We start from the raw sequence: 21696 nt of genomic DNA on the forward strand, positions 1-21696 counted from the left end.
AGTGAAAATTACTATAACATTTCTGAAGAGCAATTGGGTGTTATGGAGCAATTTGTAAAAGGTGCATACTCTTTGCTTTGGCAATCGCATTTCAAGGAAGTTTTATTTCAAGAGAATGCCACATGTGAGAAATATGTATGCATAAAGATGTTAAAAAGATATAGACATATAAGGATGTTCCAGAAAGCATTATTTGTAAGAAATAAACAATAATAATAAGAATTAAAATGCCCATTAGAGGACTGGTTAGGTAACAATATAATATCTATATGATAAAATATATACAGGTATTAAGAAATAATGTTGAAATACAGAAGGGTTTAGAGTAAAAATGCATGATGTCATAAATTTCTTTTAAAATGCTAAAGGACAGAAAGAGAAAGGAAGGAAGGGAGGGAGGGGGAAAAAGAATCAACCAAGCAAATATGCAAAATGATGATCACTGTTAAATCTGAAGGCTGGGCATGGTGGGTTGGATTCATTATACTATCCTCTCAAATAAAAATACAGTAGTCTCTCTATATCGTGGTTCACTTATCATGGCATCACTGTCTCACAGGATTTAAAAAAATATTATATTTATTTATCGCGGATTTTTTGCTGTATCGCGGGATTTTGCGGTACTGTATACATAGGTTGTTAAAGTTACGTAGGTTTAAGAGTGTAGAATATATTTAAGAATATAAGTAGTATTTATAAAAGTGTGGAAAAGGTTAATAAGGGAGTGGGAAAAGTTAATAAGGGACTGGGAATGGTTTATAAGTATGTGGGAAGGGTTTATAAAGCCTTAAAATATGTACAAATACTAAAAAAAAGTAAGGTTCCTAACTTTGCGGATTTTCACCTATCGCGGGGGCGGGGGGGTCTAGAATATAATACCCACGATAAGTGAGGGAACACTGTACTTAAAAACTTTCATAACAAAGCTTTTTTTAAAAAAGAGAATAATTACGGTATGAATCCCTATGTGTTGAAAAATCCTTTAGAAAACTTGTTTTTTAAATTTTCATTATACTTTATTTTCAGAGAGAGGGGAAGGGAGGGAGAAAGAGAAACATCGATGAGCGATGAGCGAGAGAAACATTAATCGGTTGCCTCTTGCAGGCCCCCAACTGGGGACCTGGTCAGCAACCCAGGCTTGTGTCCTGACCAGGAATACAATCAGCGACCTTTCACATTCACAGAATGACACACCCAACCCACTGAGCCACGCCACTCAGGCCTAGAAAACTATTCTGTGTAGGCGAAAAGAAGACAGGGAGATTGCTTTATAGCGCTCTCTCCTAATTTCAAATGGATTTTGTCTTAACAAGTGGGTTGGTTCTTTGAGGGCAGAGACCGTGTTATTCCTCTTTTGTATTACTTCCCCGTCATTTACCAGAGTACTATATGCAGTCAACCCTATATATATTCTTATTTTAAAAATACATCTTGAATGGAAAGGATAGTGATAAACCAACTCTCTCACCTTGTATTCCCTTTCTGTCTCCTTTTGCTAGCTTCCGTGAAGAAAAAAACCTTTTGCCATATGCCATCAACTCCTGTATTTTGCCTGAGATGAGCACAACTTCTAAATCCATAGCAATCTCTCCCCAGAGGTCTGCAAGGTGAAACACTTTAACTATCAATGTGCTTTAGGTTTTACCTTCCTCTATAGCAAAACTCTTCAAAGATGATGCCTGCCATAAAACACAGCAAGCACTCAGTAACTGTTGAATGAATGAATGCACAGGTCTATGAAGATGAAAGGTGGGATAGGCAGACTAAGTGATAGAGCAGTCGTCTTTAAACAGTATTCAATTTAAACAATTAATTCTACTTCACTGAAATTTAGTAAAAGGCAACAAGTACATTTCTGATTTTCATTAGTTCTGTAATTCTGTATAACTAATAATTTGCTTTTCCTCAGCTATAAAACAGAAGTTGAACTAAAAATTATCCTGTATTTCTCCACTTTAAGATTCTACTTTTTCATTATCAACTAGATCTTTAACCATACATGGATATCTGTAATGCATTCAAGAATTAATTTATTCCATGTCTGGTAGGTTATTCTCAAAATTAATTTATCCTGGACTTTCCAGGTTGATTTAGATTTCTCTTCTTGCTTTCTTTTTTACCATTATAACTAGTGGTACTTCATTTCTAACCTAGTTACACAAGGAACTCTTTACACAGAACAATGAAGAGTCAGACCAATTCACCCTTAATATACTAAAATACTAAAGATGAACAAGTACCCACATTAAAGATAATTTATGACTGTGACCCAGTACTAATTCTGCTTTATCAATGTTTTGTAGAGACAGTAAAATAGTTTCTATCTTAGAATCAGTAAGCAACTATCTCCAAACCAGAGCCCTAACAGTAAAAACTACCATGCCAGACACAGTACTTAAATGTTTTCTATATGGTTATTTAATTAAACTGTGATAACATGAGTGGGTATTATCTCATTTTACAGTTGGGAAAATAAAGAATAGAAAGCTTGAATAACTTGCCAAAGGGCACACAGCTGGTAAAATAGTAACAGTGAAATTCAAACCCTCATCTAGTCCCAATATGAAGGCCCCTAACCACTGTAATATACTGGCTCTGTCTCCCTATGAGTACCCTAGTCATTGTGAACGATACAAGACTTTCCACTACCAATTAACTCTCTATTCCACTGTTCTATTACATAAACAACCCATTTATTCTAGTGTCACTATGAAGATAAAAACAAGGTCTATCTTCTAATCCCCAAATAGCACAAGACCTGACATATGTTAGGTGCTAATAAATACTAACTGAATGCCCTCAAGGAATACCAAGGTATAATGGACTATCACCTAAAACACTAATAACCATGGAAAAAAGTAAAAAGTTACTCTGGTTAAAAAATTTGTTTTTTACTTTTTCTTACTGTTTTGTGTCACTTTTTGCTGTCACTAATGCCTCTTCAGCAGCCCAACTCAGAAGCCTCTTACCCAGTTTTACTAACACACTGCTGCTCCTTTGCTACAGGCCCATCCAAGGATAATCAAGCTTATTAGAACTGTGTGTCTATTGAGTGGGGCAAGGTTGCTCTCCTATAAGTAAAGTAGAAGAGCAGGCCTGATAATATTCTTAATAAAAGAATAAGTGAATACTCACGCAACATAGTAAAATGCATACATCATGCCAAAAAAACCATCAAAGATTAGAATACAAGGATCCCCAATTAAATAAACATTTTTCTAAAATTTACCATTTAATATTAGATAAGTTTAACCCACTGAAGGAAACAGATATTAATATTAGAAAAAAAGAAGTATCATCATTTGCAAATGACATGATCAGATGCTTGGAATACTCAACAGAAGGAAAGAAAACTCTTATAAACCATAAAAAAAATTCAGTAAGATGCTAAGCACTTTATGAACTGTACTTGAAATGTACATCTGGCCTTTATTAGGTCTGGCCGCACAACTGGATACTACCTAGGTGAGACTTGCTCTATTATACAGAATACAGTCCAGAAACGTTATTTCTGCGCATATTGAAAACTAATCAGGTTTAGAAGATTAAGATGGAACCATACCAACTAAATTCAAAGAAGGTAATTAATAAACCATAATAATTTGCTAATTTATAGAGTAAAACATAAGTACCAAAAATATACATACTTTAATCTTAAATTCTGGTGTGCATTACTGTATAGCCCCATATAAACTGATATGTAATTTTCCTCCATTAATAAGAATAACCTAAAAGGTAAGTATAGACTAAAACTACTATCAGTAAGTAAAGCATTAAGGTATAGCATGACCAGTTCTGAGGGGTGATAATTCCTCTAAGAGAAACTTTAGTATAGTAAGTCTGCTTTCAAGAGTTTTTAGTATGAAAAGTGACTTGTTTCTTACTAGTTATTCAAATAATAGTGTTTATACTTTACTTATATTAAATTAGAACCCAGGACTTGGTGATATTTGGTTAATTGTTCTATTACAACATACTTCACTTTAACATTATTTCTCTTTGAAACCAAAAATTGTAAATTAATAAACATATAATAAATATTATGTATATACTATAGTGGCTTCAGCTCAGTGAGGTATATAATAGAGTAATGCAGTAAGTCTTACATTCTCAATGTCAAAACTAATTCTAGAGTTTTAGTGCTTGATGTCTCCTCTGTACCAAATTTTGCTATTATCTATGTTGTTAAAAGTTAGGAGAGTAACAACTTTTGAAGAAAACAATAGTAATAGTCCTTTGGAGGGGTATAATAAAAGGTTTCTGAATTGCTATTAATTCTTTTTCTGGTGATTTGACAGGTATGTTCAGTTTGTGATAATTAGCTTATATATATATATACTTGAGATTTTGTGCACTTTTCAGTACATGGTCATATTTCAATGAGAATGGCTGGTTTTTTTTTAATTAACAGAAAATAAAAACAAACTACACAAACAGACCTCTTACATCCCCAATAAAGTACAATTTCTATGGATGCATGCTATATTGTTGAAAATAACAAAAGAAAAAGTTACCTTTTAACTCTACGATCATTCAGCTGGTAAGATGCTCACACTATTTGGTAACTGTGGAAGAGCAAATTCACATCCCCTATTTCAGGTTTCTTCCTACTCTGTGTGTGTGTTTAAAAAATGTATTTTTATTATTGATTTTAGAGAGGGGAAGGGAGAGAAAGAAACACTGACTTGTCACTTCATCTATCCATTCACTCAGTGCCCAACCTGTTGGAACTTGCAACCTTGGTGCACTGGGATGATGTTCCAAATGAGCAACCCAGTCAGGGCTATGTGTGTGTTTTATAGTAGAAAGGGAGACTCAACTATTCTATTCAGGTTATCATGTGTATTTGTTTATTTCTACCTTTCTTATTCTCTTTTTCTTACTCTCTCTTCTTCTTGCTTAGTTGGACCTTTACAGTTGAATTTCCATGCATCTAATACGGATACACTCCAATTAAGCTGTATAGACTAGAGTAGAAGAATAGAACAATTCTATTTTACAAATTTGTAACATTTCCCACCCAGATGAAATGGACACACACAAAAATCAACTCAAAATACTCAAATCCCGCCCTAGCCATGCAGCTCAGTTGGTCAGAGTATCATCCCAATATGCCAAGGTTGTAGGTTTGATTCCAGTCAGGGCACATACAAGAAACAACCAATAAATGCATAAATAAGTGGAACAACAAACAGATGTTTTTCTCTCTCTCTCTCTCTCAAAATCAATATTTAAAAAAAACCCTCCAATCCCTGTTAACTAATCATTTTCCCTTACTACTAAAATTTACTCTTTATCCTTTTTTATTATCCTCACCCGAGGACATTTTTTCATTGCTTTTTAAGAGAAAGCGGAAGGGAGAGAAAGAGAGAGAAAAAACATTGATGTGAGAGAGAAACACTGATCAGCTGCCTTCTCGTACGCACTCTGATGGAGATGGGGATGAGGGAATCCATCTTGTAATCTAGGCGTGTGCCCTGACCAGGAATTGAACCTGTGACCTCTTGGTCTAGGGGACAATGCTCCAACCAACTGAGCTACACTGGCCAGAGCCTAACATTTATTCTTATACTGACCTCTCTGTAGCAGCATAATTCTCCCAAGCCAAAACCTCAGACACAAACTGATTCAATTCTGTCCAATATCTAGCCCCAACCATGATACGATGTTCTGCTCCCAGAATTTTCTCTTCACCCTTGTCCTTTCCATTCCCTTTGTTATAACCCTATTTGGTATTCTTAATATTTTCCTTGAATTACTGTAAAAACCTCCCACCCACTTTTATTCCCAGTTCTTCCCCACTGCAATTAAACTTGCCTACTGTCACTAGATTAATCTTCTTCTGGGATAACTTTGAGCACGGCTTATTTGTTTAATAAACATCCAATGGCCTTCCCTGCCTTCTGAATAAAGCCCAAGCCAGCTTTGAATTTCTATGGAGAAATTCTATAAACAACCACTAAGTTACCCTTCTTTTCTGGCCAATATCAAAGTTATTTTAATCTTTGAAAGAAGAAATACACTGGACATTATGAAAAGCAATGCAAAATAAAAACAAGGGGGGCGGGGTGTAAAAGATCCAACCCAACCCAATTCCTGAACAAAGAATAAACATGACTACCATTTAAGATGGAAGAAGCCAAAGAAAAATTAAAAGGAAAAAAAATCATAGTTAAAAATGTTTGGTTGTAAGCCAACTGGAATGTTACTTCTTGGAATGTAAATCTAAATTAATCCCTAGGTTCCAAAAACGGAAAGAAACTGGAGGAAAGATTATTGCTATATTTTCCTTATAAAGGTACACTAAGGTAATTTTCCATTTTAAAGAAAACACCCAGGACAGATATTGTAGCATGGCTACTACCTCTGATCATTTTTTTTTTAAAACAAGGAACTTAAAATATAAGATAAATAAAACAATATAAAAGACTGATGTTCACATATCAAATAATATTTTATCTCATGATAAGATGAAGTTTGAAGCCATCTTCCCATAAGAAGAAACATCCCTTAATAGTAATGATTTGATAATCAGTAACACAGTGTTTGCAGCCACTCTATAATTACTGTAAATAATGAGAATCAACTGTATCTTTAGGGAGCGTATTTTACTTGCCACACAAACTAAAAGGGTTAACTTCAGATATGCATAACACATAATAAAGGAGACTGATTAAAAATTAATCATTAAATTAACTAAAAATTTACTACATTAAATATAGTAAACTCTAGAGCAGGGATGGCAAACAGATTTTATCTTGCACATCAGCTCTGAAAAACAATGAGTTCTAAATAAGATGTCTATAAAAACTGTGTTTTGGCTCATTGGGAAAAAGTACTGTAATCGATTAGTTGGTCAGAGACAGATAAAGGATAAATAATGTTACTTGCATTATATATTTGCCATCCCTGGCCCACTGTACTTCAAATAATCCCGTAAAATATACAAGTACAAAATTACTTACTGCTTCAACAGAGTTACATTCCCGTCTTGTTTCTAAATAACGTAGTGCTCGTTTTTCTTCTTCTTTTAATTTAGCATCTGCCTGTCCAGAGGCAAAATAACAATCATTTTAAGAACATCAAGACATTAGCTCAAATTAGCACATATACTAAGTTCTGACTTACATATTTCATATAATTCTGTACACCATTTTGCTGTAAATACGAGGGTGCCTGTGTTCTATAAAATCTCTCTGTTGAATCCAAGTATGCCTTCTCAAAATTGTCCCTATAAATCTGAAGCTTATCCTCAGGATTAGAACAAAGGTTAACTGAAAAACAAAAATAAAATTTTACTCTAATTATGATTCAAATCAGTATTTTGAGTACAACAAATGAAATAACAAATATTGAGGAGTCATTATTTGCAAGGGACTGACAATGCTCAAGAGAATACAAAAACATATAAGACAAAATCTTCTCTATAAAAAAACACTTAAAAAGATAACAGCACAAAGCAGTAAAATGACAAACAGCCTAGAGAACATAGGCTATTTTGTTTTTGAACAGGAAAAACATTGACTTCTAACTGGATCAAACCATTCACAAAAGAGATGAGATATACAATAAGTCTTAAGGAATAAACTAGAATTTACATAGCTAGACCTACCGAAAGTAAGTAAAGGTTCAGAAGTAGAAAAGCACAAGGCCTAGTCAGGGTACAGTGACTAGGCTGTCTGAGTGGATTGTACGGTTAATAGATGAAAAGGGTAAATTAGGACAGCCTCAAATCTCAGGCAAAGTAATCTGAATTTAGCATGGGACAGCACTAAATGGGTAAAAAAAATACCAATAAAATAGTACTTACAAATTAATCTGGTGAAGAGTATATGGGTAAAATGATAGCAAAATGATCCCTATAAGAAACTGTTTCAAAATTCCAGAAGTAAGAGTTTTAAAGTAGTCCAAACTGGTGGCAGGTGAAATCAAAAGAAATAAATTTCAGGGACCTGGCTAACAAAAATCTAGATCTGATACCTAAAGAAATATAAGGGTATAATATAGAAAGCAAGTCAAAGATAACTAAAGGTTCATTAACATAAAAAGTTCTTATTAACGACTATTCTGTGCCAGGAATTATATATTCAGGGAAGACACAGTGTCAACAACACGACTAATTACAATAAAGTAGTATGACAGGAAAGCATAGGTACTACAAAGCACTATGAGAGGACCTAACTTAAGTCTGAGTTTCAGAAAAGGCCTCCATAAGGGAATAAATGATGAGAATGAGTTAGAAGATAAAGAGGGAAGAAGAATATTCTAGTTAGAGGAATATCTGATTGAAAGAACAAATGAGAATATCATTGTCAAAAATGGAAAGGATCGAAGATAAATGTACACATGGAATTAACTTATATCCTAAAAACATAAGTAGAAAACTGGTTACCTTTTATAATTTATAGATTCAAATCTATATTTCTCTAATTTAAGTTGCTAAAAAGACTCAGCAACCAAAAAATTAGATGGAGAAAACAAATATTAACCACATAAATACGAATTTTTGTAGGTTACTTTAAAGCAGAATATCTTTTTTGTACTCTTAAAAGCATTTGGCAGTATAAGTAGATGTGACTATATGCTAATAAACACAATTTTGATAGTACTACTCTATAATTGTCTTAGAATTTGCATGAAAAAGAAATTATAATCATAAAAGTTCAAACATACCATAGGATTCTCTTACTCCAATGACCAGCTGAGAATCAAAAGCTTCTCCTAACCTTTCAGCATGTACTAGCTTCATTGCACTATCTTGGAGTCTGTTTTTTATATTTGAAAAGATTGACTCATTCCATGTATCAAGCATGAGCTAGGAAAAAAACAAAACAAAATACTCAATCATTTCGATGATCAATATACAAAATATATATGAGGTCTATCCAGACAGTATCCAGACGTGTATTATGAAAAATAGAGACATTTTCTGAAGATAAAGGAAACACTGTACATAAGACAATGACACCTCAGTCCCCTTCAAAGTAGGCACCTTGGGACTTCACACAGTTCTCCGATCATTGTGGATTACAGCCTGTACACATTCAACATTCTCAGGTGTTCTGTTATTGCAAGCCTTCCAGAACGTGGATCACTTTCAACAGATTCTCAACCGTCTTTGAAGCATTTGTGCCACACTTTTATTTGTGCTGCACTCACTGCATTGTCCTTCTGAATCATCCAAATAGCTTCCATGAAGGAATGTTCAAGCTTAATGCAAAATTTCATGGAGATCAGTTGCTCTACTCACTCAGTCATCTTAAATGTGACAACCACGCAGTACACATGATCACTCAATGGCTTCTACTGCCCCCACTGACTTGTACAGTGAAGTCGTCATTGTTCACACATACATATTCCAGTCCACTCTCCTTGGCTGCCAGGTTACAATGATGTCACCTGAACCGTTCTCATTATATTAACAACGGCTGGAGTTTTCCAGACAGACCTTATATACACAATTCTGTTTTTTGCAGGAGGAGCAATGAAGCACTTTCTTCTATTTTTTTTTTTTTTTTTTTTTTGTGGGGGGTGGGATGCTTGGGACATGAACCTAGAGTTTGGAGTTCAGATAAGATTAAGATGAGTGTGAGTCTTGAACAAACAGGGGTGGGCATTTTGACAACTCAGCTAGAGTAAAAAAATAGTACAAACACTAAAAAAGGAAATCAAATTCTTAGGTCTACATTCATTTGAATACTTAAGGGAAGAAGTATATTTAAATGTGGTAAAGAATATATGGTAAATCCTAGTAAAGAATATATTTTTCAAAGTCGAATATAATTGGATTTGAATTTTAGATGTTACTTATTTACCTGCTTTTCCATCTGTAAAATAATGAAAATAATATTATAAATTTCAAGTCGTTGTAAAAATTAAATATGGTAATACATGGAAGATGTTATTTCTTCTGTATTTCCAAAGTTGAATTTCAGAAATACTGGTATGTATTTAATATGCTCATGCGCATATTTGTACAAACACATAACAACTGTGAAAAGAACCAACTGAAAATCTGTTTGATAGTGTATCTTAAAAAAAAGGAATATATAAATGCATCTTACAGATGTTCCATTTTTTTAAAAGAATGTATTCTGTGTCATTTGTTTGTTTTTTAAGATTTTATTTATTTATTTTTAGAGAGAGGGGAAGGGAGAGAAACATTGACGTGCAAGAGGAACATCAATCAGTTGCCTCTTACACGCCCCCAACTGGGGACCTGGCCCTCAACCCAGGCATGTGCCCAGACTAGGAATCAAACCGGTGACCTTTTGGTATATGGGATGATGCCCAACCCACTAAGGCAAACCAGTTAGGGCCAGATGTTCCATTTAAATGATGAAATGATATATACGTACTCTTGAGTATGTATTCTCTCTCCAAGTAACTTTGTCAGATATAGGAAATATATTAATAACAACAGCAGCGACATCAATACAAGAATAACAGTTATATAACATTCACTATGTACCTAGCTCTAAATACTTTCCACATATGTGTAAGTCATTTAATCCTCACCACTTAGATATAGGTGTTATAATCTCCCTTTACATATGAAGAACCTGGGGCACAGAGAGGAAAGCTAACTCTCCCATATTTACACAGCTCATAAGAGGCAATACTGGAACCTGAATCCAACAACTGTGGTCCTAGAATCTATGCTCTTAATCATTAAGTGATGCTGACTACCACAAAATTAAAGAAATGACAGAAAAATAAAAGGAAACAAGATTATGGAACTGCAAATCAAAAAGCATCTGGAAGTGTTTTTATTTTGGGGCAGGTAGTGGTAATGTCTGACACTGCAGTTATTTCTACCACTGAAGAAGCATTAGGTATCTAAATTTACAATAACCCTGTCAGCATTAGTAAAAATTTTAAGGCTGGGGCAATAATACCCAGGCCGGTACTTGAGTGTTTGAAATCTGAGTTTGTTGCTATAACCACTGTAGCAAGTAGTGAGTTGTTTAAAGGTCAAATGGCCTTTTTCACTTTTCATATCTGTGGTTCCATTTGATTCTCACAAATAGGAAAATAAACAATAAATGAGGACAGAGAGGTTAGTTCATTACTGATTGAGAGCTGAAGGGGAAATTTGGGGCTCCAATTTCAGAGATTAGCTTTTTTCATTAAATCATGAGTTGTTACTGGGCACAGAGCTTTTAACTAGAAACTATATAAAATATAAAAGTAAACACAGGACATAATGAGTTTATAATAACTATAATGAAGTAAAAAAATTATAAAGATGATAGCAATTTAGTCATGACTGAACACAAAGACAACGAAAGGTAACCTAATAAAAGGACAGATTTTTGAAACAGAATGAAAGCAATTTAATTTATAGTACAAAGACTGAATAAGAAAATAAAACCTCGAAAATAAAACTAGGAAAAGGAGAAAGTAAAAGAAAAAGCAAAGGACATAATGTTTGAAACACAATTCTAAAGTTTAGCACCACACAAGAAGATGAAAGAAATTTAAAGCTAAAAAGGATGAAAGAAAAAAACATATTATTCAATAAACCCAGCAACATCTGGAAAGAAATTTATACATGAAGTAGAAAAATCCACTTATGTAAATTACTTTCAGAAGTCTTTCAAACCACCCTTTCTAAAGAATATTAGGGAAAAAAAGGGAAAACTGACCTTTCGAACAATACCATCTTCTACATTTGATTTTTTATTGCCACCCTGTTTACCCAATAAAGTAATCTCTAGTTGACAAAAAGGCTTCGGTAAAATATCACATTGTGTAAAGAATTTTCGCCATTCAACAATATATGCTTTTAGTAAAGCTGTATCATCTTGATGGCTCAGTACGCGCTGAAAAAAAAGAAAAGAATTGTACCAATTAAAATACAAATGCTTTAATGAATACTAGAAAATGTTATGCTATACATTTAAAATACTTTATTTACTGTACAAACTATCTTATACGCAAAAGAAATTAAAACATATATATATATCCAAGAGAAAATTAAAATGTTCACAGACTTGTGATCATTTCACAATAAATACATATACCAAATTATTATGTTGTCTATCTGAAACTCATATAATGTTCTATGTCAGTAATATGTCAATTAATAAAAACAACCCTGAATCTATTGGCTGTCACCTTATCTTCCCCTTTGTCTCTCCCTCCTTTCACCTCCCAGCCCTAAGCAACACTAGTTTACTTTTCTGTGGCTATATATTTGCCTGTTGTAGCATGTATAATTATTTTATTCCTTTTTATGGCTAAATATTATTTCATTTGATAGATGTACCATATTTTGTTTATGTTTGTCCGCTGGCAGACATTTGGGTTGTCTTCACCTTTTGGCTATCAGGAATAATACTGCTATAAATGTCTTTGTACAAAAAAAATATTCACAGAAAGTTGTGTATACTCACAAGAACAAAAGAGAGAGAGGATTCAAATAAGATCAGAAGAGAGGAGACATTACAACTGATACCACAAATATACAAAGGATCATGAGGTTACTATGCCCGTTATACACCAACGAATTTGACAACCCAGAAGAGATGAATAAATTACTAGAAATATATAACCTACCCAGAGTGAATCAAAGAAATAAACTCTGAACAGACCAGTTACTAGTAGGAAGATTGAATCAGTAATCAAAAATTTCAAAAAACCACAGTCCAGGACCAGATGGCTTCACTGGTGAATTTTATCAAGCATTTAAAGAAGAATTAATACTAATTCATCTCAAACTCTTCCAAAAACTACAAGAGAAGGAGACACTTCCAAACTCTTTTTACAAGGCCAACATTACCCTGATTTCAAAACCAGACAAGGACACCACAAGAAGAAAATTACAGGACAATATCACTGATAAATATAGATGCAAAAATTATGAAGATATCAGCAAACTAAATTCTACAGCACATTAAAAGGATCAGAAACCATGGCCAAGTGGGATATTTATTCATGATGCAAGAATGGTTCCACATTAGCAAATCAATCCAGGTGATATATCACATTGACAAAAATGGGTAAAAATCATATGATCACCTTGATAGATGCTGAAAAAGCATTTAACAAAATTCAACATCCTCATATGATAAGAACTCTCGAGATGGGTACGTCAACAAATAAAGGCCAAATGTGACAAGCTTACAGCTAACATCACGTCACATCACATTCAATGGCAAAAAACTATAAGCCAGGATGCCCACTCTCAACAATCTTATTCAACACAACACTGAAAGTCCCAGCCACAGCAAGAAAAAGAATGGAAATGGAATGTAAAGCATAAAACTGTTACTATTTGAAGGTGATATGATATACAGAAAACCCTAACAACTCCACAAATAACTGTCAGAATAGAAATTCAGCAAGTGGGAGGGGGAACAAGTATAAAGGATCCATGGGCATGGACAACAGGGTGGGGATTGACTGTGGCAGTGGAGAGGTGGGTAGGGTAGGGGGAAGCAATGAGGGAAAAACTGGGACAACTGCAACTGAACAATAAAATATATTAAAAATTAAAAATCTCAGTAAAGTTGAAGGATACAAAATCAAAACCTAAAGATCTGCTGTTTCTATACTGTTTGTGCTTCATAGCGAACTATCAGAAAGAGAAATTAAGAAAACTCCATTTACAATGCATCAAAAAGAATAAAATACCTAGGAATAAATTTAATCAGGAAGGTGAAAGACCTACACTGAAAACCATAGGACATTGATGTGAGAAACAGAAGACACAAAAATGAAACGATATTCTGTGCTCATGAACTGGAAAAATACTGTTACACACCCCAAAGCAATCTACAATGTGGAAAGGACAGTCTCTTCAATAAATGGTGTTGAGCAAACTGGACAGCAACTTGCAAAAGAACAAAACTTGACCACCATCTTACACCATACACAAAATTAACTCAAAATGAATTAAAGACTGAGGATAGGAGGGGTGGAGATGAAATAGGATATAGGAGGGATACATAGTGATGAAAAAAAAAATTTTTTTTAATGAATTAAAGACTGAAACTTAAGACCTGAAACCATAAAAGTCCTAAAAGAAAACACAGGTGGTAAGCTCTTTGACATTAGTGTTGGTACTGATTTTTTGCATTTGATATCAAAAGCAAAAATAAACAAGTAAGACTAAATTAAACTAAAAAGCTTCTACACACTCAAAAAAAAAACACCAACAAAATAAAAAGGCAATCTACTGAGTGGGAGAAAATATTTGCAAGTCATATCTGAAAAGGGTCAATATCCAAAACAGATTAAAAAACAACTCATACAACTCAAAAGCAAAAAAAAAAAAACAGAGGCAGAGGATCTGATTGGACTTTTTTCCAAAGAGGACATACATATGAGCAACAAGTACTTGAAAAGATGCTCAATATCACTAATCAGGGAAATGAAAATCCAAACCACAATGAGATACCACTTCATACCTGGTAGAATGGCTATGACCAAAAAGACAATAAATAAGTGTTGGCAAGGATGTGGAGAATAGGGAACCCTTGTGCACTGTCGGTAGGAATATAAGTTGCTACAGCCACTATGGCAGAAAATAAGTTTGGAGGTTCCTCAAAATATCAAAAATGGAAATACCATTATGATCCAGAAATTCCACCTCTAACTATATATCCCAAGAAAACAAAAACATTAATTTGAAAAACTCTATAGTTAGCCCTCCACATTTGTGGGTTCTGCGTCTACAGATACAGAAGGCTGATTAAGGGACTGAGAATCCATGGATTTTGGTATCTGCTTGGCAGGGGAGGTCCTTGAACCAACCCCCGGCAGATAATAAAGGAGGACTCTATGCAAACCCACGTTCACTGCAATATTACTTACAATAGCCAAGATATGGAAACAACTTAAATGCCCATAGACAGATAAATAAAGAAAATATGGCTGAAGTAGTATTCAGCTATAAAATATGTCTTGCCATTTGGAACAACATGGATGGAACTTGAAGAAAATTACTGTCAGCTTGAGAAGAGGTATTAGTTGTGAGAAAAAAATAATTTACGTGGGCTGACATATGGCCAAAAATAATGGGGACATCTAAAAAACTTAATTTCTTTCTAGCTTTTTTCTTTGTTTTAAAAATTAAATTTATTTGGGTTAAATTGGTTAATAACCTTTAAATAAGTTTAACCTTTTTAACCTCCCCCACCCCTGCCCCTCTGGTAACCATACTGTTGTCTGTTTCTATAAATTTGTTTGTTCATCTGTTGTTTATAGCACCTTTTAATTGAGGAGTGTAATGTACTCTCTTGAAAGAAATGGCATGGTGGGGGGGAGTGCACAAATGACAATCATTTCATTAAAAAATGTACTTAAATATATATATCAAAAGTCAATGTGACATTTAAAATTACTTCAGAAAGTTCTACATTTAAAATATTTCTTATAATCTTCCTTATGTAAAACCTTAAAAACAAGCTTAATATAAAGATATAGAACTTACTGCCTGTGCTTGCTTAATAAACTCAAGAATATCTTCTTTTAAAGCCTGATGAATTTTTGCTGGGCCTTTATCGTCCCAAAGACAGACTGCATGCACATCCCTATAAAAATAAAGCAAGTAAACAAACATTAACACTGGGACAAGAACAAAGACAAGTTCTGTTTTAATAGTTTCCATGGACCAAGCTAGACCAACCTAAAGGTGCTTGAATCCATTTATATGAACCAAGCACTTTTTGTTAACGTTGTCTCACACATTCATTTGTTTATATTGTTTATATTGTTATTTCTTTGTCATTCATTGTTTTACTGCATAAAATATTTTTAATTATAAAAGTATACTATTTCCTAATCTCCCTCCCCAACGTGAACTAGTAGGCTGGCCAAAAAAATCATTCGGTTTTAAAGTAAAAATAAAGGACATTTTTCACTTTCACCAGTAACTTTATTGAACAACATATTCACCATTTTGTTCCACTATTTTCTGCCATCTTTCAGGTAACTTCATAATTCCATCTCCCCAAAACTTTTTATCTTTTTGAGCAAAGAACTGTTCCAGGTCCCTTTTGCAGTCTTTCAGGGAACTGAAATTTTTTCCATTAAGAAAATTTTGTAAAGACCAAAATAAATGGAAATCTGAAGATGTAATGTCTGGTGAATACTGTGGATGAAACAGACCTTCCTAGCCAAGCTGTAACAGTTTTTGCCTGGTCATCAAAGAAACATGCAGTCTTGTGTTATCCTGATGGAAGATGATGTGTTTTCTGTTGATTAATTCCAAATGCTTTTCATCAAGTGCTGCTTTCAGCTGGTCTAATTGGGAGCAGTACTTGTTGGAATTAATCGTTTGGTTTTCCAGAAAGAACACATAATAGAGTTCACCCTTCCAATCCCACCATATATACAATATCAGCTTTGGGTGAGGATCAGCCTTTGGTGTAGTTGGTGGTAGTTCATTTTGCTTGCTCCACAATCTCTTCCATTTCACATTATTGTAAAGTATCCACTTTTCATCGCCCATCACAATTTGTTTTTAAAACAGAACATTTTCATTACGTTTAAGTGGAGAATCAAATGCGGAAATATGGTCAAGAAGCTTTTTTCCACTTATGTGGAACCCAAACAACAAAGCAAGTAAACTAATTGACATCAACACTTGATGTGGATATTTTGACTATGTCAGCTATCTCCTGTGTGGTATAATGTTGATTGTTCTCAATTAATGCCTTGATTTGATCACTATCAACTTCAGCTGGTCTACCCGACCACAGAGCATCGTCCAGCGAGAAACCTCCAGCACAAAACTTGACAAACCACTTTTGACACAATCACAGCATCTTCTCCATTCACTGCACAAATCTTTTTTGTTTTTTTCTGTGTTTCAGTTGCATTTTTCCACTTCTTGAAATAATAAAGCATAATATACTGACAATATTGCTTATTTTCTTCCATCTCAATATTAAAATGACTACACAGAAATTCACCATTTTGATTATATTTTTTAAAAATGCATGCTGATATGACAACTGTCACAATACAATCTAACAAAATTGTTTCAAATGAAGTTAAAGACAACTAAGTGCTACTAGACCCACTTTACAGAAAAAAACAGAATAAAACATTTTGGCCAACTACTAATATTTTCTTATGCAAAGTGAGTATATATACTTTAAATTATTTTTTAATTCAATTAATTTATTTTTAGAGAGAGGGCAAGGGAGGGAGAAACAGAGGGAGAGAAACATCAATGTACAATGGGAACATCCATTGGTTGCCTGTCAGACCCTCCAAAGCAGGGACCTGGCCCACAACCCAGGCATGTGCCCTGACCAGGAATTGAACCAGAGACCTTTTGGTTTGCATGCCAATGCCCAACCCACTGAGCCACACCAGTAAGGGCCCTTTTAATTCTTTTAACACAATGTAGGTAAACTAGTCTATCTTTTAGAAAAAGATAGTAATTTAAGTCCCATTACAGCGAATCTCCTAGCTTTCCCATACATTCATTACATTTACACATTAATTACTACAGTCTCCTTTTTAAAAAAGATATGAACAACAAGAACAACAAAGCTCTTATAAACTGGTATACAAAAGCTCTAAACTTATAAAACTGACGTATGACATTCATTACAGAAATTTATTTAATATTAATACATATTCACAAAGTTAATTTCTTAATTACCAAGTTGTAGAGCAGGGAAACATAACAAAGGTTATGTTGAGGATTCTTTTGTTCAAAAAATGCTCCCCAGTGACTCATTCAGTACATTCTGGAGTCCCTGCTATAAAAAATGTCAAAGAAATCTAAATAAAACATGTCCAAAATCTCCAAAATTGTAACATTATATCAATGGCCAAATAGTTTGTTTTATATTCAGATTCTTAGGAACATTATTATAATCCAAAAGTTTGTATATTAATTTGATTTTGCATTTGCCGATTGTTAACTTCGCCTTAATAGTAGTTTCTAGCCCAGTGCTTAGGATGCAGTAAGCACACAAATATTTGTTAAACGACATAATACAGGTAACATCTGACTGCTTAATATGTGTCAGATTCTATTCTAAGCTGTTTTAACCCATTTATTCTTCCCAGTAACTCTGAAGGAGTACTAATTTTATCACCATTTCACAGATGTGGAAACTGAGGCCAAAAAGATTAAGGAATATTCCCAAGTAACAATCCCAAGATTACACAGCTAGTATACAGTGCAACCAGACAATTGGGGTCCAGAGCCCACACCAAAGCATTTCCCCAAATTTACTCTTGCACTCCTCCAATCCATCCAACAAACAGTAGCCAAAGTAACCTTTATAAAATTAAAAGGTCATATCATATTATCTCTACAATTAAAATTGTCCAATGGTTTTCCATTTCTCTTTGAATAAAGTACAGAATGGTTAATTGACCCCTATAATATGGCTGTAATCTTACCTCACAACTAAGGGAATCTGCAGTTGGAAAGAAGAAACTCATACAAAAATACTGACTATAATTCAATGTTAACAACTGTTACTATGCATATAAACACAGGTGTAAGAGGGTGGTGGAAGAATATTTTATGAAGAAGAAATAATGAGTAAAGAACTATGGATCACTATGGTGCTTGCAGTGAACTACAAACAAATCAATGTGGTTAGCATGTAAGTGGGGAATGATAAGCAAGAAACTAGACAAACTAACCTTATTTCACCCCCTACCTTCAATCACAGTCCTATTGTACCTATTATATAAGTGTCACTCCAATTTGGATATTTCCATCCATCACCACTACCGTAATCAAAATCACCATCATCTCTTGTTTATTATAACAAAAACCAGTATTCATTGACTGCTTGTTATGTGCCAAGCACTTCACAAATATTGACTTGTGTTAGTTTAGGTATTCCAAGAAGCATTAAGGATTAGAAGAGCAAGAGATCTACTCAGTGAAATGCCTGTGAGGGAAAATGGGAGCTGAACTACCAGAAGCTGGGCAAAGGATATAAGCCTACAATGGTGGTCTAATCCCTATAGGAAAGACTAGAAAGGAAGGTTATGTATCAAGAGTATTAAGACCACAGTTTGATAAAGTTGTTGGAGAATTTTGGAGCAAAAGTTACCGATCAGAGGAGATCCAGGCCTCCCTGATACTGCAGGGTGGCCCTTAGTATCCCTGTGTATTCAAACCACTGCTGGGTACATGTCAAAAGGGCTCAAACATGACTTGCACCTCCTAAGGCAAGAAGGAATGCTGTGGTGAGGGATGTGGGGTTGAGTAGCTCCAAAAACAATGTTACCCAAGAAGGAATCAAACTTGATAATGATTTGGTACACCTTCTTTAGCTCCCTTTCCTCAACATCCAGGTGCTCCCATGTGTTGCTAAATCTGGGAAAATGTCCTGAATATACTCTTTCTTATTCAAAACACAATGCTACACACAATAGAAGACACTAAGTCTCCTGGTCAATTTTCATACACATTTTGAAGAACATTATTATAATGTATTTGAGGAATGTACTATGATAACACCCTTAAAGCCCTCCATGTTCCACTCCCTAATTCTACTACATCCCTCCCCCGAAGTAACCAAGCCTGAATTTATTTTAATTCAAGTTTTACAAAATGGTATAAGGACTTCTAAACATTATAGGAATTTTACCAGCCACATCCAGTCAGGATGGCGGCTTAGGTAAATATGACCTGTCTCCTCACACAATCACATCCAAATTACAACTAAAATATAAAATAACTATCCCTCAAAACCACCAGAAATCAAGTTGAAAGGAGGTCTGACAACTAGAGAATTAAAGAAACCACATCCATCCAGACTGGTAAGAGGGGCAGAGATGTGGAACGGGTTGGTCCCTCATCCATAAAAATTCCAGAGGTGTAACTCAGGAGCGATGAGTCCCAGTCCCACACCAGGCCCTCCCAGCCGAGGGTTCCAGTGCCAGGAAGATAAGCCCCCATAACTTCTGGCTGCAAAAACCAGCAGGGATTGAGTTGGTGGAAGAATATTCTGGAGTCCCAAGAAGTTCCCCTTAAAGAACCCACACACAGACTTACTCAGACTCACTCCCTGAGTTCCAGCACTAGGGTGGCAGCTTCAGAGGCTCAAGTGGCATACGGAGAAGAACTGAAGTGTCTGGCATCAATGTGAGAGCTGGGGAATAGCTTTCTCCCAGAGAAAGGTGGGAAGAGGCCATTGTACCTTTTCTGAGCTTTCTGCTGACAGAGCCACACAGAAGGCAAGCAGGTGCCATGTCTAAGACTCCATCAATCTGGTTAACACTGTGTTCCATGCACTGGAGATCCCCAGACTCCGCCCCACCCAACTCACTGGGCCATCCAAGCTGTTATGCGTGACTTTTCAATATGAATGCCTGCTCATGCTTCACAGCTTTCTAAATCCTATTAAACAAGCAACAGCTGGCCTCAGTAAGGCCCCCAGCCCCTGCATGTCTTGTTAAGAGGTTGGAGGCCCAGCACTAGCAGCAACTAGCCTACAGAGAGTCACAGCTTGGCTTCCCCTGGGAATCTACAAGCCCAGCACAAGTAGCAATCATCTCAGAATGCTTTATAGCACATGACAGGGTGGCCCTAGGCATAAGAACACAGGTGGGGGCTGATATTGGTTTGCACCACCTGGGAAACTTCAGGGCCAGCACACCCAGTGGATAGCTATAGACCACGTCTGGAGTACCACCACCCTGCCCCTGCACAGATGATGCTTCACGTAGGGTAGAGGTTGGTGATCAGTGGTCAAAAGCAGTCTTTGCAGCTGACTGGCTTGGGTAAATTCCTCCCACTGATCTGCCAATAGCAATCAAGGCTCAACTACAAGGGGAGGGTATACTCAGCATAGACGAAGGGGACACCTTGAGTACCCAGCTTGGGTGATAGGGGAGGCTATGCCATTGAACCCTACAGGAAACCTACTACATTAGGCCCCGTTACCAAGACAGGGAGTGATAGCAGCTCTATCTAACACATAAAAACAAACACAAGGAGACTGTTAAAATGAGGAGACAAAGAAACATGGACTAAATGAAAGAACAGATCAAAACTCCAGAAAAAAAAACTAAACAAAATGGACATAAGGAATCTATCAGATGCAGAGTTCAAAACACTGGTTATAAGGATGATCAAGGAACTTAGTGAGGACCTCAACAGCATAAAAGATAGAAGTGAAAGATACATTAATTGAAATAAAGAACAATTTGCAGCACACAGTACAGTGGATGAGGCTGAGAATTAAATCAATGATTTGGAACATAAGGAAGAAAAAATAAATAAATAAATAAATAAATAAATAAATAAATAAATAAATAATTTTTAAAAAATTAGGGCAGTGTATGTAGCCTCTGGGACAACTTTAAGCATTCCAACATTGGCATCACGGGGTTGCCAGAAGGAAAAGAAAAGGGGCAAGAAATTGAAAACCTATTTGAAAAAACAATGAAAGAAAATTTCCCTAATTTGGTGAAGGAAATAGACATATAAGTCCAGGAAGCACAGAGAGTCTGAAGCAAGGTGAATGCAAAGAGGTCCACTCTAAGACATACCTTAATTAAAGTGCTGAAGATTAAAAAGAAAGAGAATTTTAAAAGCAGCAGGAGAAAAGCAGTTAGTTACTTACAAGGGAGTTCCCATAAGAAACTTTGCAGGCTAGAAGGGATTGGCAAGAAATATTCAAAGTCATGAAAAGCAGGGACCTACAGCCAAGTTTGCTCTACCCAGCAAAGTTATCATTTAGAAAAGAAGGGCAGGTA

General features: G+C 35.2%; 1 protein-coding gene across 1 annotated transcript in view; it reads right to left on the reverse strand.

Annotated features, from left to right (window-relative positions):
* The window catches only part of LOC150019854 (cullin-5), a 120466-nt gene that overhangs the window by 45282 nt on the left and 53488 nt on the right, over positions 1–21696 (reverse strand). Inside the window, exons 3-7 of the mRNA XM_090266712.1 lie at positions 15440–15539; positions 11649–11825; positions 8674–8815; positions 7129–7274; positions 6966–7046 (exon numbers count right to left, since the gene is read on the reverse strand). Coding sequence (XP_090122838.1) covers positions 6966–7046; positions 7129–7274; positions 8674–8815; positions 11649–11825; positions 15440–15539 — 646 coding nt within the window. The remainder of the gene's footprint in view (positions 1–6965; positions 7047–7128; positions 7275–8673; positions 8816–11648; positions 11826–15439; positions 15540–21696) is intronic.

The sequence above is a fragment of the Furipterus horrens genome, unplaced genomic scaffold (assembly GCF_987537825.1).
Source record: "Furipterus horrens unplaced genomic scaffold, mFurHor1.1.pri manual_scaffold_2, whole genome shotgun sequence".
NCBI classification, from domain to species: Eukaryota; Metazoa; Chordata; class Mammalia; order Chiroptera; family Furipteridae; genus Furipterus; species Furipterus horrens.